The sequence below is a fragment of the Excalfactoria chinensis genome, chromosome 11, assembly GCF_039878825.1.
Source record: "Excalfactoria chinensis isolate bCotChi1 chromosome 11, bCotChi1.hap2, whole genome shotgun sequence".
In the NCBI taxonomy this organism is placed as follows: Eukaryota; Metazoa; Chordata; class Aves; order Galliformes; family Phasianidae; genus Excalfactoria; species Excalfactoria chinensis.
In genome coordinates, this window is record NC_092835.1 from 16,754,983 (window position 1) to 16,772,291 (window position 17,309).

At 55.8% G+C, this 17,309-nt stretch overlaps 3 protein-coding genes and 1 non-coding gene across 4 annotated transcripts; 1 reads left to right on the plus strand and 3 right to left on the minus strand.

Annotated features, from left to right (window-relative positions):
• Positions 1-309: 309 nt before the first annotated feature.
• LCAT (lecithin-cholesterol acyltransferase) lies at positions 310-6,723 on the minus strand. Its single transcript, XM_072346717.1, has 6 exons — positions 6,496-6,723; positions 3,778-3,934; positions 3,368-3,483; positions 2,930-3,025; positions 2,435-2,659; positions 310-1,485 (listed from the first exon to the last, which is right to left on the minus strand). The coding sequence occupies exons 1-6, from the start codon at positions 6,647-6,649 to the stop codon at positions 851-853; spliced, it is 1,383 nt and encodes a 460-aa protein (XP_072202818.1). The 5' UTR covers positions 6,650-6,723; the 3' UTR covers positions 310-850.
• A 489-nt stretch (positions 6,724-7,212) lies between these two features.
• On the plus strand, positions 7,213-7,285 carry TRNAK-UUU (transfer RNA lysine (anticodon UUU)). Its single transcript has one exon. It is a non-coding gene; the product is annotated as a tRNA-Lys (tRNA).
• Positions 7,286-9,301: 2,016 nt separating this feature from the next.
• LOC140257507 (C-signal-like) lies at positions 9,302-11,675 on the minus strand. Its single transcript, XM_072346845.1, has 6 exons — positions 11,529-11,675; positions 11,176-11,227; positions 10,819-11,006; positions 9,829-9,987; positions 9,546-9,665; positions 9,302-9,412 (listed from the first exon to the last, which is right to left on the minus strand). The coding sequence occupies exons 1-6, from the start codon at positions 11,673-11,675 to the stop codon at positions 9,302-9,304; spliced, it is 777 nt and encodes a 258-aa protein (XP_072202946.1).
• A 2,391-nt stretch (positions 11,676-14,066) lies between these two features.
• On the minus strand, positions 14,067-16,596 carry LOC140257393 (C-signal-like). Its single transcript, XM_072346685.1, has 6 exons — positions 16,450-16,596; positions 16,107-16,158; positions 15,750-15,937; positions 15,241-15,399; positions 14,483-14,602; positions 14,067-14,180 (listed from the first exon to the last, which is right to left on the minus strand). Exons 1-6 carry the CDS (start codon positions 16,594-16,596, stop codon positions 14,067-14,069), a joined length of 780 nt encoding a protein of 259 aa, XP_072202786.1.
• Positions 16,597-17,309: the final 713 nt, after the last annotated feature.

The following is a 17,309-nucleotide window of genomic DNA, read 5'->3' on the forward strand; positions in this document are numbered from 1 at the left end:
CCGCCCACCGCCCCTCCTGGCCGAGCCCATCCCTGTGTGAGGCGCCGGGAAGATGGCGGCTCTGTGTGGCTGTGAGCATCGCTGGGTGGGGGGCGCAGCGCCGTGCCCCGGATTTTGGCACGGCTGTGGTGGTACCGTGAGCTCCTGCTGGCTATTCAGACAGCTCCTGGGGCGCCTCGCCGCCCTCCGAGTGGAGCATTTTCCCGTGATACCTAAACTAAACCTCCCTTTAGCTTTCCATTGCACGTTGCTTATCACCCAGCTCGATTAGGCAAGCCGCAAGACGCTGCACAAAGGAGGCTGGAGGTGTAGAAGCCAAGTACGTTTATTAGGTAGATGTGCTGATCCTAAGGCAGTCTTGCAGCAGGGGCTCAGCTTGCTGCCTGTGTGACGGGGGCTGGCGGGGCCCTTCTGCAAGCTGTGCCTGTCCTCCTGTCCTCACCCACCCTGGGGCTGCCCAGCACTATGAGCTATCTTGCTTACATGGAGGCTGTCCTGTATAAAAAGAGGCTATGGCACCACGGCCTGAAAGTGTCTAAGGATAGCTTGTTAGCATGGAGGGCTTGCTTACACGCCATAATCCACGAGTGTGATGTTAATGAGCTGGCAGTGTGGTTAATGATCCACCCACTAGTGGGAAGTGACAAGCCTCTGAAATGCAATTAATCGCTGCTCCCAAAACCAAAACAAAAACCCAAACAATCAGAATGGAAGAGGGTGCCAGCCCATCCACCTGAGCTGTTGTTCTTGCTCCTTCTCATTGATACCCAGCTCCGAGTCCTTTACTCCTCCCCTTCATGCCAGCTTCTGGTGGATACAAGCACAGAGGGAAGCTGGCCCATCACCTCCTTCAGTTCTTTCTGGGCTCCTTAAGGACTTTGTGCCCCTTCCTCCCTACCTCTGGGCTGGATCTCAGAGCACCCGTCTGCTCAGGCTCTCCCTTCTCCTTGCTGCCAGCCCCAGCCTTGGTGCTCCCCAGCAGTATTTCATTGATGGAGGTCAGCGTCAGGTTGCTGAAGACCATGTTGAGGTGGTCGATGCCTCGCAGCTCCTGGACGTGCACTTTCTGCTTTTGCTGGTTACGCCATCGCTTGCACAGCTCTGAACTGCGTTTGTTGACAGTGTCGTCCCCATCACCGTAAATCATGTCCACGGGGTCCTCGTAAGGGAAATGCTCATCGTATATGTAAGTCTCCACTGTGGGATAGCCCGTGCCATAAAGGCAATATGTGTCCACACCAGGAGGGGGTAATCCCTTCAACAAGTCCTTCATGTCCTCCCACATGTACCAGCCATCCTCCAAGTTGACATCGGTGAAGAACCGCTGGTAGTCGCGGTAGGTGTAATTGTAGGAGGGTGTGGAGATGAAAACGTGGTCCTCTGGCCAGGCCAAGCTCGTCGGGAACATCCAGGGGCTGGTGGTGGTCATACGCTGCTCTTCACGCAGCTTGATGTTGGACATAAGTGGGATGCCCTGATTATCACCTGCAGGACAGACAGACGGCACCAAAATACACCCTTGGGCAGCTGAGGTCGGACACCTCTTGGCCACTCTTGATTGTCAGCGTGCACCTACCCAGACCCTCCTCTCTGACTTCAGCCCTCCAGATGGAAGAAGAGGCCGAGTGCTGACAAAGCTGGATGGATATTGTCCCCAACCAGCCGAGCCCTGCAAGCACTACACCTCCACCTAAGAGTGAGCTGAACCCAATGGGGCTGATAATGTGTGGCCAACCTGCACTTATCCTGCAAGCCTGGGTGTTTTTAGTGTGTCTGCAATCCTAAGACCACGCAACAATAAAGTTACCTTAAAAACAATGTCTCTGGCCCATGTGATAACAGAGAAAATGTCAGATGTTCAAAATTTGCAAGCATGTGTTTTTAAATGAATTCCATGCATTTTTGGAGGCTCAGCTTGTGGCTTGTAGATACTTGGGCTGTCAGCACTAGGCAACTGATTGTGGCTTTCTGGACTGAAAAGAGGCTAAAGAGAAACTAGGTGAAGGAAGTTAGAAGCCTGAACAATAAAAGCTTATGGGGGATGGGCTCTGAGATACAGGCAGATGCAAGCAAGTGATGTAGAAGAGTGTGTGTATCCCTACAGGGGCCTCCATGTCCTCAGCTGTGTAAGGGTTGTACTGCTTAGAGCAAAAGTCCATCTAGCTCACAGCTACTGGAGGCAGGGCAGCTCTCTGGGGAGGCTGTGAGAAGAGAGTGAGCACGGCCCAGTCTGCTTTCCTAGCCTCATGATGTGTGGATGGGGCATTATTTTGCCCAGGATGGGCAGTTCTGGTTTCAAGGAGCATCCTTAGCCATCAGCTGTCCGTCCCCCAGCTCTTCTACCACAGTGTCTGTTCTCTGCTCACTGCCACTCTTCCATTTCTGCAGGAGAGGCAGCAAATGAAGAGGCCTCTGCCCACAGGGAATCACTCACCTGATGCCAGGACACGCAGCGGCTTGACAGACCCTCCCCAAGGGGCACCCAGTGAGATGAAGCCCCCGATATACTGATCTTTCCAGGCTTGCTTCTGCTGGAGTAGGAAGTAGAGGACGTTGAGGTTGCCCATGCTGTGCCCAATGAGGAAGACACGCTGCTGGTACTCATCGTGCATCTCCTCTATCAGTGCCTTCAGGTTCTGGAAGTATTCAGGCTGCTCCTCTGAGGACAAGAGAGACACCAGCTCTTGGTCAGCTTCACATAGCGCCAGGATGACACTAAGAGCCTCAACCAGAGAGGTGTGTGGGCACAGATGCCAGAAGAGCCACTGCATACATTCACATGCGAGTGCTACTCACAGCCACAGACAGCCATCCCTGTCCAAGGGATGGCAAACCGTGCTGAACCACCACGCCACTCCTCAGCCTGCTCACTGGGAACCATCCTGCCTCCCTCCCTGCACATGTGATATGGCCACAACCCCAGACTTACGGGGACCAACCCTCCAGTCATAGGGGGCTGCCCGGACTGTCTGGTCCCTCACGTAGCCGTTGTTCACCAGGTTCTGAACCAGGGTGTGCAGGTAACCTGAAGAGAGAGAACGGATGGGGTTTATGTCTTTGGTCTTCTGTTATCCTTTTTCTGTTCTTATCCTGATCGCAGGCTGGAATTTCATCTGCTAAGCTCCGTATCTTGACTGCTCTGGTCAGAGATTGCAATTCTGTGCATCCTGGAGACGTAACACAGCACTTGGGGCTGGAAAGGAATTGTCCTGGGGCCAGCATCCTTCACACCCAAGTGACCTGGGCTCCATCAGCTCTGCAGGACTGAGCTGGGTTGAAACCCACAGACACAGGGACTCCTTTCTGTTGGGCGATGCATGACAGCCCTGGATACCCCGTGCCTCTCCACAAAGCTGGCTCCTCTCACCTGCCAGTTTACTCTGATCCAGGTACTCCACAGAATAGGTTTTGCCAAAGCCAGGCACACGGATGTGCACCCCGGGCGCGTTGGTCATTTTCCGAGCAGTTCGGTTGTACACGACCCTGTGGAGGGAACAGGACAAAAGGCAGCAGCTGTGTCATATCCTGACCCCGCTACCCCAAGGAAGGCTGGCAGCATCGGCAGGAGGTGCTGAGGACGGGCCTGTCGTGAGCACATGGTGGGACAGGCACAAAGGGGAAGGTGTTCAGAAAGGGTTGATGAGAGCTGTGTTCACATCGCAGAGTCCAGGAAGGACGGTGTGTGCGCAGGGTCAGGGCCACAGAGGGAGGAGAGGGGAGGGAGATCCCTGGTAGGTCATTAACCTGGGGAGCTCCTGGGATGGGGGTGAGTGGTACCTGGTGTTATCGATCCAGCAGTCAACTCCCACTGGCAGGAACGTGTTGAGGTTAAGCCAGATGGTGAAATAGTCCTCGGTTTTGCGGTAGCACATCCAGTTCACTACATCCGGCTTGTCCAGTTTGGCTTCCAGTTGGTTCCCAAGGCACCCGGGCACTGGGGGCATCACAGAAGGAAACTACAGCCAGGTAGACCTCGGTTTGTGGAGCTGCCTGGCCTCCTTGACCCACAGACTTCCCTGGGGCTGCCTGGCTAGGGACACCCAGGAACCCGCTGTTGGTTGCTGTTGGATGTCGCTGGAGCAGCACTCATAGAGAACAGCCTGCCCATGCCTCGGTTCTCACCAAGCACAGCACATCTTAAGGCACTTGGAGAAGCAGGTTGGGCATAGAAGCATTGGAATAGTGCTAAAAGCGCATCCTATGGGACCACCAACCCGCTGCCCTCACCCAGTGCTGACCCAAGAGAATGGAGATAACCAGCGTGGAGTATCCCAATGTTTCTCCCTAAGCTTGGCTGGGTTTCTCTGCTCCTATCATCAGCCACAGGGATGGCGTTGGTGCACCTCGGAGCTGCCCAGCCCCACCGTATGCCATGCTCTACCCATCACACCCATCAGTTCATCCAGGGGTAGCAGAGTCCCTGTCTGGGGTGAAAACAGTCTGTGTGCTGATGCCCAAAGCCCACACATTGTTTTCCTGAACTTTAAACCCTCTGAGTAGATTGAACAAAGTCTCTGAAATGATTCCGAACTGTTCCCTGTGGGAATTAGCTGCAAATGTCATACAGTAAACACAACACCATTTTAACCAAGTTCATGGCCTGCCTTGTGACCGGGGCTCTGCTTCTGGGAGCTGCCCTGTGGTTCCCTGGCAAGGACAGTGGACACTCACTGCTGTCATTGCTCCCAGCCAGTGCAAAGGGTCCGAGGTGTGCCCCAAAGGGCTGGAAAGGGATAAGAAGCAAAGAGACCTCAGTGCCTGCAAGGCTGGTGGGGTGGGAGCACTGGGTATGGACTGAAGCCAGCAGCCACCACTGTGTCAAGGACAGCCCCAGCAGTGTCCCTGCAGCAGGATGCAAGGGTAGCCTGGTCTGGAGATGCTCTAGTGGATCCCACCTGCCACAGCTACAGCTCCATGGCATGGCAGAGCATTGGCAGGGGCACAGAAGTGCTGTACCACATGAGAGGGGAAAGGGGTGGTATGTGGGGTATGCTGGCTGCCTTGCTCAGCCTGCTCCACAGCTCCTTCAGACCTGTGCATATGGGGAAGTTCTAATCCTTCTTTCAGCACAGGGTGATGATCAGCACATCCTTACCCACCCATGAGAGGATGCTGGCACAGGAGAGCCTGGGCTTCAGTTGGGGAGCTGGACCTGCTCTGGGAGCAAGCAGAGTAGGTGGCAGTTCCTGGGACAGCATGTAACCCTGTGTCCCATGGGGCAGCCCCATGTGGGGCTGCATCCCAAGGGTGCCGGGGGTGGCTGGGTGCCCTCCTCCTGCCTCACCATTCCCCCTGGCACAGCCAGCACCCCAGTGCTTAGTTCTGATCTCTGCCTCACCTCAGAGAGGACACTAGGTAATTATTAAGGGAGTTCCTGTGGGGGCAGAAGGGTTATCATTGGTCCTAAGGGCACTGGGGGTTTCTGGGATACCAGACCCAGGGGGATGGGCTTCACATGAATGCTGTCTCGACCACCCTCACACCCCAGTCTGGGTGCTGGGCATGGGGCAGGGGTTGAGGCTGGTATGGGGGCACGGGGCAGAGGCAGGAATGGGGAGAAAAAGAGGTCCCGGGGGGTGCTTGGAATGAGGCTGCCCGGGGGTCTGAACAAGCTGCAGGCTCACAGAAGGGCAGTGGAGATGCTCCTGCTGTCACATGCCATCCTGAGAAGTGGCACTAAGTCACTTGTGCTGTGCCGTCTCCTGCCTGGTATAGTGACAGCCTCCTGGCCACCAAGGCTGCAGCCACTACCTCTCCAACCTTACAGTGCCAGAGGCTGTGAGCATGGCTGCCTCTGCCAAGCTGTGTGCCAGCCTGCCCTGTGCATCGAGAACTGCATGGGGAAGGGAGTTCATAGGGTCATTCTTCGGATGTTCTGCTTTCTCTTCTCTTTTTAAAAGGGAAAGTCCTTCTGAGTCAGGAAAAGGGTGAAAGATAACCCCCCTGCTCAGGGCAGGTCTGACAAAATCCCATGCCAGTGTTGGCACAGGGAGGCAGATTGCAGCCACACGCTGACAGCCAGCTGCTTGCAAACAACCCCAGCCAGGCTGTGGAACTCCCCATCCCCACCTCCCCAGGTGATGCCCCAACCTCTCTGTGCACCGCTGATGCAAGGAGAAGCTGCACACCAGCTCACTATAGCCCAGGCAAGGATGTCTGCTGTGGGTCAGACACCCTGCGACAGCAAAGGATGGATTAACTGCAAAAAGCACAGAGCAAGCTGCAGGGGAGCAAGAGTTGGTAGTCTCCATCCCACTGGAACAGAAGCAGCAGCAGCACGGAGCTGCAATCCAAAGGCTGTTGCAACCCCTATCCCTCCATCTGCAGAGCCTCCCAAGAAGGGCAAAACCCGAACCCCATCTCAGCTGTGCTGGGGGATTTCAGAACCCCTTTTGATTCCCGCTGGGCTGAGCGTGGCAGCCTGTGCACCCTCAGTGCTCCTACATGGAGAGACACGCAGACTGCAAAGTGCCCCAGCCTCAGCTGTCACCTTACCGAGCACCACGGGCGGCGTGCTGTTGGTCGGGGGTGCTTCTGGGGTGGTGGTGGGTGGAAAGAGCACGTTGAAGAGCCAGAACTGGGACGTGGGCTGCAGGAGCAGCAGTAGAAGCAGCGTCAGCAGCGTGAGCCCGGCGCCCGTCCTCCCCATGGCCAGCTCGGCTGGGCTCCCTCCAGCAAGGGGAGCAAACGGGCTTTTATATCTTAGGCAGGTCCAGGAGCCCAGGCTGCAGGGGAGGGGAGAGCTGCAAGGGGCTGGCCGGGATGGGGAGGAGGGACTGGGAGGGACGAAGTCCCGGCCTTGCAAATGTACCATCCCCTGCTGAACACTGCGGTGGTTGGAGACACTTTGTACCCTCAGAGACCTGCCCACGGGCGGCTGAATCCATCGGTGTCCCTGAGAGGTGTGTGGTCAGTGACCACAGCACGCCTCCAGCGGGTGACACCGGAGGGCGACACTCCCGGCTCTCTGCAAAACCGCTGCTGTGCTTTGGGTTGGAACTGAGGTTGCTGCAGAGAAGTGACACTGGAATGATCACTGCCGGCCCTCTCCTTGGGTTGTGTTCCCCTCGTGTTCCCCAGGAGCTCAGGGCAGGGCTGGAGCTCTGAGTTCAGTCCGGGTGAGCACAGCAGTCCCCACGCTGCCCTCCTGGTGGTGGCAATGCGGGGTCCCCAATGGGCCGTTCTGAGCATCACCCAAAAGCCCAAATGTGAGCCTGGATAGCTCAGTTGGGAGAGCATCAGACTTTTAATCTGAGGGTCCAGGGTTCAAGCCCCTGTTCAGGCGAAGCTTTTATCCTTTAAGTGTGAACGGGGGAAGCTTGAGCAATGTTACACTGCCCAGCGCAGCGTGCAGCCTGTCCCAGGCTCTGCCTCCTATTTTCCCTCTCGTGCACCCTCAAAGAGGAAGAGCTCGTGGGCAGAGGCTGAGCAGCCTCCTGCTGCCCCCTATCAGCATCTCTGCGCCTGTTCACAAATGAGTTGTCTTCGCTTAAAAGCTGTCCCCGAACAGGACTGCTCTCTGCAGGGCTTGTTCGCTTCCCATCCTTAGCCACGATGGAGCTCAGCAGACCATAAACACCCCAACAGTCTGACTGGAAAAGGTTTGTCTCCCTGTACATGTGTCCGTGGGTTGGAACAGGGGATGGAATTCCTGTACCATGGCAGCTTTAAGGATGGACAACAACTCAGGGAACTGATGGAGCTGAGATCCTGAACCTATTGGGGGCAGCCCAAGGTGAGAGCAGGGAACTGGACATCTGGTGACTCGGTCTGCTCAGTCTGCTGTCCCTACCTGTGGAGGTCTCAGGCTCCCCTGGGGCAATCTTACCTGTTTGCACTGTCCTCAGCCACTGGGACTTTCCCTTTTCATCATATCTTATTTGACCTTCCTTCTGGGATGTCCTTATTCCTCTCTGTCCCCTCCTGGAGTGACCTCACCTCTGCGAATCACCCGGGGACTGTCCATCCAGCACTAACCATATCCATCAGATTGTCCCATGGGTTGGCATGGACAAGTCCTGAATTTGAGACAAAGCTTTGTGTTCACCTCCTCCTTCCTCATTCTCCACCCTTCTCAGTCCTTCTCCCTCTCCTTCACCCCTCAAGAAGGTTTGGTTTCCAACCTGAATGAATACTCTTTTCCCAGGTAACAGCTATAGGACAAGAGATAATGGTCTTCACTTGTACCAGGGGAGGTTCGTGCTGGATATTCCTACAGGCAAACGAGCCATGATTTTTGCTCTCAGTTTCTGTGTCCAGCTCCTTCCCTTCCAGCAGCATGATCTTCCAAGAAGGAAGAACCTGGGCAGCAGCCCACTGTGGAAATCCATCCCTTCCCACAGCCATGGCACAGCTCCCTGGCCCAGGACAGAACCATCTGCCCAACGCTCTACTCTTCATTCTGTTTTCTTTCTCAAGTAGATAAGGGATGAAAGAAGACATCAGCAAAAAGCCTCCCTCTTCCCTTCCCATGCACCTGTGGCTCCTTCACCAGCTGAACCCTGGGTGACTCCCCGGAGGGACCTGTGAGATACCTTGTTCAGCCTTTAATTTCTCTTCTGAAAGCTGCTGTCTGCTGTGAGCTCTGCACAGCTGTCGGGAGAGGGCACTAAGACAAAGGAAACTCCGTGTTTCAATGGGCTGAAGGCTTGTAAAGAATAAAAGGCACTTCTTCAAAGTGGAGACCCTCTGGTGCAGTGCAGAGCTCCCCGTGTGCCCTCTGGAATGTAAGAAAAAGGCTGATGGAAAAGGTCTGTAAAGGCACTTTGACTTTGTCCAGCATTCAAGAAATCCAATGGATAGAGGAGGAGTGTCCTCGAAGGGTCTGTGTATGAACATGACAGATCTGGGTGATATTATGATGAATCAAAAATGATTCAGATTCGGCTGTATTTGCAAGCAGGATTTGTTGTTTAAATTCCTGCCTCTACTCTCCTTTTCCAAGCGGATATGGCACATATCCCTGCTGGCATCCCTTCAGGACACATGGGAAAACAGGGACTACTAGGGATTTTGCCCTCTGTGCACAGGGACAAAGCTGTAGCAGGATGGCAGTCAGGCCCCTACTCAAAGGCTGACGGTTCATCCAGCATAGCTCAGTCACGTGCAAAATAACCCAGCCATTCCCTCAAAGCATTGGTGAAGACTGTGATAATTGTACCTAAAACAAAAGCAAGAAGGCGGCTCACGCACTGCGCATATACTGCAATCATTGTTTACAGTCACAACTTCTTTAAGACACAGGCACAGCTCGATGCAGCAACAGAGAGATCACTGTTAAAATCTGAGCTTGGCCAGCATCTCAACTGGCCACAACTTTCCCTTTCCAGTTCAGGAAGGTCCCGCTGTCCTCAGAGAGGGAGGAGAGCACCTCCAGCATCCCAGCTACGCTCTCATCCACTGTCACGCGGGTCTGCAGGGGCAGAAGGAGAAAGATGGTTATATGTGCCCAAGGGCCCAACCTGCCCAGGAGCCTTCAATGCACGGGAAGCTCCACATTCCCACAGTAAGGGATTCTTCCAAACCTTGGTCATAAACTCTCGTACCTTATCTTCTACTTTGCCTCCCATGTCTGTTTTGACCCATCCGGGATGGAGAGCGACGCAGAGGATGCCGTGTTCACGGTAGCCCATGGACTGGCACCTGGTGAGCATGTTGAGAGCAGCCTGTTGAGACAGCATAGGGAAGAGGTGGAGATGACAAGATGCATCACAGGGACCCTACAGCAGTCTTCCCATGCAGATACCCAGTACCAGAAAGGACCTGTACAGACATGGCCCTTTGTGGTTGGGACTGGGACCAGCTCTGGGAACCAGTGACTGACTGTACCTTACTGCAACGATATGAGATTGCTTGTCCGTAATGCCACAGATAGAGGTCCTGAATGGATCCAGCAGAGCTGGAAATGTTGATGATGGCTGCCTTGCTGCAGCTCAACCCTGAGCCTGGGTTCCCCTGGGCTGCCTTCTTCAGTAGGGGCAGGAACGCCTGTGGGGAGGGGAGAAGTGAAGTTCTGGATGATGGCAAGGTGAACATGAACCAGCAGAATGACCTGGAGCCAAAAGGGCTGACCATGTCCTGGGATGCTTCAGGCACGGCCCTGCTGCTGGGCAAGGGAAGGACTCACCTTGAGCATTGGGTTGGGTGCCACAGTGTAAGAAGGACATAAAACTACAGCAGAGCATCCAAAGGAGGGCTGTGAGACGGGGAGGGGTCTGAAGGCACTGTGTGCGAGGAGAGCTGAGAGCACGGGGTCTGCTCAGCACAGAGCAGAGGAGGCTGAGGAGAGGTCTGATGGCAGCTGCAGCCCTTCGTGACCTACAGCCCCTCATGAGCTATGGCATATGGCTCCTCACAAGGTCAGGTGGGGGGTTAGGGAAAGGCTCTGCACCAGAGGATGGTGGGCACGGCACAGCTCTCCAGGGCAGTGGGCACGGCCCTGAGCTGCTGGAGCTCATGGAGTGTTGGGGCACTGCTATAGTCCATAGGGTTTGACTTCTAGGTGGGGCTGTGTGGAGCCAGGGGTTGGAGGTGATGATCCTCATGGGTCTCAGTCCCTCTAACTCTATAATTCCTTTCACAGCAGCAATGTTGACACCAGCCCCACGGGCAGCTGCCTTCATCTTCCCCCTGTATGTGTTCCAGCTCCTCAGCACCAGTCCCTAATCCACAGCTTCTCAGAGCATCTCAGGAGCACCAGGAATGGAGCAGCACGAGAACAGAACAGGGCTCTGTTGCACCGGCCCCTTCCTTCCTCCACTGGGGGAATACAGAGGCACGGGGCAGGAAAGTTCCTGGGGCTGTGGGTGACAGCGTTACCTGGCTCAGCAGCAGGGGTGCAACGGTGTTGGTAGTGAACACGTGGAGCATGCTGTCCAGTGTCTCGGTGTCAAGTGTGCGGTTATTTGCTACACCAGCGTTGTTGATGAGGAGGTTGAGCCCCGAGCCCTTGAGGCGCTCCCCGACGCTGGCTGCGGCCGCCTTGATGCTGGCGGGATCGGTGACTTCTGCAGAGGCGAGGTGGGGAGGTGAGTGCCCGCTGCCCTTGGTGTGTGCCAGCAGGCACAGCGCTGGGACAGAGCCCCTGCAGCAGGGCTGTGGGAGGATGCGGAGCCCATAGAGCGGGGAGCCCAGCTGAGGGACCTTCAGCCTTTGGGCTGCGGCTGCGGCACGTACCGAGCGGGACGATGACCAGGTTGGGGTGCTTGGAGGCCAATTGCTGCAGCTCCTGTCAAAGAGGCTGATGTGAGCCCTATGGCACGCTCTGTTCAGCACGGCTGACACTTTGCCCCCTGCCCTGTGGCACACAGTGCCAGGTAAAGGCAGAAGCAGTAGAAGCAGCTCCCTGACCGACCCCAAGGAGCCCTGGGCACTGTGCACAGCTTGTCCTCTGCCATCCCTGCCCAGCTCTCATGTGCACAGGGCCCAGGGCTGCGGCTCCTTCATCCATCTCATGATCCTTCACACCTCCCCTCTCCTGCACCAGCCCTGCTGTCCCCCACCTCAGCTCCATCCCCTCCCAGCCTCACCTGTGCTCGCTGTCCATTGGGGTCCCGACAAGTTGCAAAGAGCCACTCAGGTGGGTTTGGCAGTGCCAGCAGGTGCTGGACAAAGCCCAGGCCGATGCCCCTGTTGGCCCCAGTCACCAGAGCGGAGCGGACACGCAGCTCTCCCATTTTGCTTCTCCTGCCTCTGCTCCAGCTCACTTGTTTGCTCGGTGCCCAGATGCTTCTTATAGCATGCTGAACTTACACCCCACCCACACAGGGCTTGCGCAAACCCTTGGTTCACTGTGGGTACAATTTCTCCTGCTCTTTGTACTATCCAGGACGATGGTCCCAGCCAGTAGCGAGCCTTACTGAAGGGCAAAAGTCACATTGCTTTATATTTACTAACTTGTTGTCCAGTAATTCCTGACCCCTCAGTCGATCACCAGCAGCAGCCCTGTCCTGAAGAAGCTGTGCAGGGTGAGGAGATTGAAGACAGAAAGTGGGAAGGAGACATGATGAAACCGTGGGCCTGCTGGACTTCCACTGAGCTGCTCAACCAGCATCACAAGCCAGATGGGATTTGCACATCATACCCGTGCATAAAGCACTCTGGGCTGATCTCGTCCCCCTTTCCCTGTCTGTCTCAGTCAGATTGTGCCACAAGCTGCTGTTTTCTGCTCTCCTTTCTTCCAAGCAAATGCTGCATCACCGACGTTTCCCTCTGCAGACTTGTGCTGTGCAGCACTGAGTCTAAAGCCACGGGCACTGGCTGATGGGCAGAAGAGCAGCGCTGAAGTCAGGGACAGTGCAGCTGTGTTGGCTTCTCCCGGTGCGTTGTCTTGGCAGTAAAGTCCATCCGAGCATCTTCCCCCCATCCATGCTGCTCGTCACTGTTGCTGTTCCCCATGGCTCAGTCTCAAGGCCAGTTTTGTTTGACATTTCTGCCTGTGATCTCACTGAGGGGCTGGAGAGATCCCTCAGGAAGCAGAAAGACAGCACCAAGTAGAAGAGCATCATCAAAGTGCTTGAGGGTAGGAAGGCTCTGCAGAGGGATGTGGACAGTCTGGATCATCAGACCAGGTCCAATTGCATGCAGTTCCACAAGGAGGAGCACCACGTCTTGCACTTGGGTCACAACAACCTCATGCAGTGTTACATGCTTGGGGAAGAGGGGCTGGAAGGTGCCTGGTGGAGAAGAAGCTGGCTGTGCTGATTGACATCCGGCTGAAGGTGAGGCTGGTGTGTGCCCAGGTGGGCAAGAAGGCCAATGGCATCCTGACCTGCGTTGGAAACAGAGCGGCCAGCAGGAGCAGGGAAGTGACTGTCCCCTTGTACATGGCTCTGCTGAGACTGCATCTCCAAGACTGGGCTCGGTTTTGGGCCCCTCACTGCCAGAAGGATCTTGGGTTGCTCGAGCGAGTGCAGAGAAGGACAGTGAAGCAGATGAAGGGCCTGGAAAACAGGAGTTATGAGGGGACACTGAGGGGACGGGGCTTGTTTGGGTTGGAGAAGTGTAGAAAGGTTTGTGTTCCAAGGAGTTTATGGTGGACGTCTTGATGGGGATGGTTGTCAAACATTGGAACGGTCTGAGCAGGAAAGTGGTGGATTCCCCATCACTGAGATATTATGGAGATGTGAAGACGTGGCTCTTGGGCACCAAGTTAGTGATGGGATTGGGTGAATCAGGTTGCAGTTGTGAACTTGAGGGTCTTCTCCAACTACAGCAATTCAATACCCCCTCTTGTGAGCCAAACCTCCTCCTTATCTCTGATCCTTAGGCAGTGGAGGACAGAGGGACACAGGAGCTGCTCTGCAGAAGCCAGCACTATCAATGTGACTGCCAAAGTGGTGCCATTGGGTGATGCCATGGAGTGCTGGAAGCCCCCATGTTCCCATATTGTGGCAGTGAGGTGAGGGGGCAGAAGAGGATTTGATGATGCTTATCCATGGAGGGAGGACCAAGGGACCCTCCACCTGCCCTAGGACACCCATCTCGTACATGGTACTTGAAGTGCAAGCACTCAGATGGCCTGCATAGGCAATGCCCTGTCTTTCTGCAAAGCAAAGCCCCATTTCTATCCTCCAATGCCTGTATTACAGGAAAATATCTCCTTCTCACCCAGAAGCATCCAGCAGCCCCAGCCCACCCATGGCTACAGGCAGCATCTTCTTCCTGTACCCCACCGTATGCGTGGTGATGCAGAGCTCTTCACCCCATCTCTGCCTTACTCCATGTTCCCACCACCTGCTCCCCCATGTGGAGCCCTTCCTTGAAAGTTCCTGTACCCCCACCACGCTCGTGCTTCCCCCAGCCCTGGGCAGCCCAGCTCACTTGAGGGGACATCTGTCAGTGGCTCTGGTTGGGAGCAGTCTGTTCTGAAACAGATGAGGAGCGGAACCACGCTGGGAAGGAGCTGCCCTCCATGGGCTCTCAGTGTGCATCAGAACCTGCTGTGGTCAGAGACAGAGCCAAGAGCATTGCTGTTCTCAGGGATGGGTTTATTGAGGGGGAAGCAGAGGGGAGGCAGCAGCAGAGGGGCCACTGCCAGGATGCAGGCAGGAGGCCGGGCCAGCACCTCACCAGGGCACAACGTTCCCTTCCCAGTCCAGGAAGGACCCGCTGTCCTTCTCGGAGAGGTTGGAGAGCACCTTCAGCATCCCTCCTACGCTCGCGTCCACCGTCAGCGGGGGCTGCAGGGCAGAGGGAGAAACACAGGCGTGTGTGCCCAAGGGCTGCCCAGGCTGTGCCCTGGAGCCTGGCTGCAGGAAGGCAGAAGCAGAGCCCTGGGAAGAGCTGAGAGCTGGGAAGCCGGGCGGGGGGGCTGCCAGGAGCCAGGGCTGGCGCTGCGCAGGGGTCCCAGGGCAGGGAGAGCTGCCATGGTGCTGATGGAGCAGGGCCCCTGGGGGTGTTGGTGCAGGGCTCCGGGAGACAGCAGCCTCCCATGGGAAACCAGCACGGGCTGTGGATGGATTCAACCCGGGGAGGCTCTTACCGTGGCTCCAGCTGCATTCCCCATGTCTGTTTGCACCCATCCGGGATGGAGAGCAACGCAGAGGATGCCGTGTTCCCGGTAGCCCATGGACTGGCACCTGGTGAGCATGTTGAGAGCAGCCTGTTGAGACAGCACAGGGATCAGGTGGGGATCAGGGCTATGTGCTGTGAAAGGAGAGGTGAGTGATAGGAGCTCAATTACAGTAGAGAGAGATGTGGAGACAGTCAGAGATGTCACCAGGGGACTCCTGCAGTCATTTGAATTATAGAATCATGGAATCATCAAATCACAGCATGGCCTGGGTTGAAAAGGACCACAACGATCACCTTGTTTCAAACCCCTGCTATGTGCAGGGTCACCAACCAGCAGCCCAGGCTGCCCAGAGCCACATCCAGCCTGGCCTTGAATGCCTGCAGGGATGGGGCATCCACAGCCTCCTTGGGCAACCTGTTCCAGTGCATCACCACCCTCTGCGTGAAAAACTTCCTCCTATTACCCAACATAAACCTCCCCTGGCTCAGTTTCAAACCATTCCCCCTTGTCCTATCACTGCCCACCCTCACAAACAGCCGTTACCCTCCTGTTTATACTCTCCCTTCATGTACTGGAATGCCACAACGAGGTCTCCCCAGATCTTTCCCTTCTAGCTAGAACAGCCCTGATCCCTCAACCTTTCCTCATAGAAGAGATGCTCCAGCCCTCTGATCATCAAAAGGATTAGAAAGGAATGCTGGACTCATGTCCAATCCATCACATACCTTGCTGCAGCGATAAGAAACACATTGTATATCTTCCCATAAATAGATTTCTCCAATTGAACCCACAATGCTGGAAATGTTGACGATGGCTGCCTTGCTGCAGCTCATCCCTGAACCTGGGCTGCCCTGGGCTGCCTTCTTCAGCAGGGGCAGGAACGCCTGTAGGGAGGGGAAGGAGAAGCATGAACAGAGGAGGCTCATTGGAAGGGCACGTTTCCTTCCATAGCAGCTCACATCTGATCCGGTGAGTCAGAGGATGGTGGCAGTTGGCCCATAACTCCATAGATCGCCAGGGATAACCTCCCCTACTCAATCAGTGCCACCTGAAGCCCATTGCCAACACTGTGGCTTTAGAGGTATTCCAAGCAGGGACAGCCTCTGTGCTCAGCGTGTGTCAGTGCTCAATCACACATCAGTAAGCTCCGTCTAAATGACCCCATCCTTCCTCCATCGAGCACCTCAGATTCGCAGGACAGAGATGTTCCAGGAGCTCTGGGTGACAGCGTTACCTGGCTCAGCAGGAGAGGCGTGATGGTGTTGGTGGTGTACACCTGGGACATGTCGTCCTGTGTCTCACTGTCAAGTGAATTCGCCTTCGCAATTCCAGCGTTGTTGATGAGGAGGTTGAGCCCCGAGCCCTTGAGGCGCTCCCCGACGCTGGCTGCGGCCGCCTTGATGCTGGCGGGATCGGTGACTTCTGCAGAGGCGAGGTGGGGAGGTGAGTGCCCGCTGCCCTCGGTGTGTGCCAGCAGGCACAGTGCTGGGACAGAGCCCCTGCAGCAGGGCTGTGGGAGGATGCGGAGCCCATAGAGCGGGGAGCCCAGCTGAGGGACCTTCAGCCTTTGGGCTGCGGCTGTGGCACGTACCGAGCGGGACGATGACCAGGTTGGGGTGCTTGGAGGCCAATTGCTGCAGCTCCTGTCGAAGAGGCTGATGTGAGCTGTATAGCACGCTCTGATCCGCACAGCCATCACCAGCCCTTTGCCTCCAGCCCTGGGGCTCACAGGGCCAGGAAGAAGGAGCAGCTCCCTGACCGACCCCAAGGAGCCCTGGGCACCCCATGCAAAGAGTGTTCCATGGCCATCCCTCCCCAGATCTCCTGTGCTCAGGGCGTGGATCTACAGCTCTAAAGTGGAGACCTTCAGCCACCATCACTCCTGCTCCAGCCTAAATCTCCCCCACCTCAGCTCCATCCCCTCCCAGCCTCACCTGTGCTCGCTGTCCCTTGGGGTCCCGGCAGCCTGCAAAGACCCACTCGGGTGTGTTTGGCAGTGCCAGCAGGTGCCGGACAAAGCCCAGGCCGATGCCCCTGTTGGCCCCAGTCACCAGAGCGGAGCGGACACGCAGCTCTCCCATTTTGCTTCTCCTGCCTCTGCTCCAGCTCACATTGTCTGCTCGGTGCCCAGATGCTTCTTATAACATGCTGAACTTACACCACACCCAAACATTTCTTGCGCAAACCCTTGGTTCACTGTATTATATCTCTGGGGCTCTTTGAACTGATGGGGACGCAGCCCATGGCTGAATGCCATCCTGACAAAGGGCATAAATGATGTTGTTTTTGAAGGCAAACTCTGCTGGTAGGGAGTGTGGAAGTGAGTGTGTATCTGGCCAAATAGCACCTGGTCAGGACCTTTTTCCTGTGCCACACAGGATCTGGAGAAAGCGAGGTAGCCGTAAAGAATGTGCAGAAACACAAACATAAAATGTGGCCTTAAAGTGTGTAGGGCTGTGTCTATGTGAGCCCAACCTGGTTAACTGCACCAGTGTCAGATGGCGGGTGAGAGGGTGAGAGAAGTCAGTCCATCAAGCGTGTTTCGTGGAGCCCCTTGATAACTGCAGAGTAAGGAGAGTGGGAAAGCCAGGAACCCAAATGTGCCAAGGCACAGAATGGAGAACGCAACCATGGAGACCATGAGAGGAGACACGCATTCCTGTAGCACTGCTTGCTTATGGAGACTCCAGAAAGATGCAGTGATTGGGAGCAGTGAATGCTGATGCACACAGATGTGGAGTGGGAATCCATGGGAATGGGCTTCCCACTATGGGTTCTAAGCATAGAGCAGAGT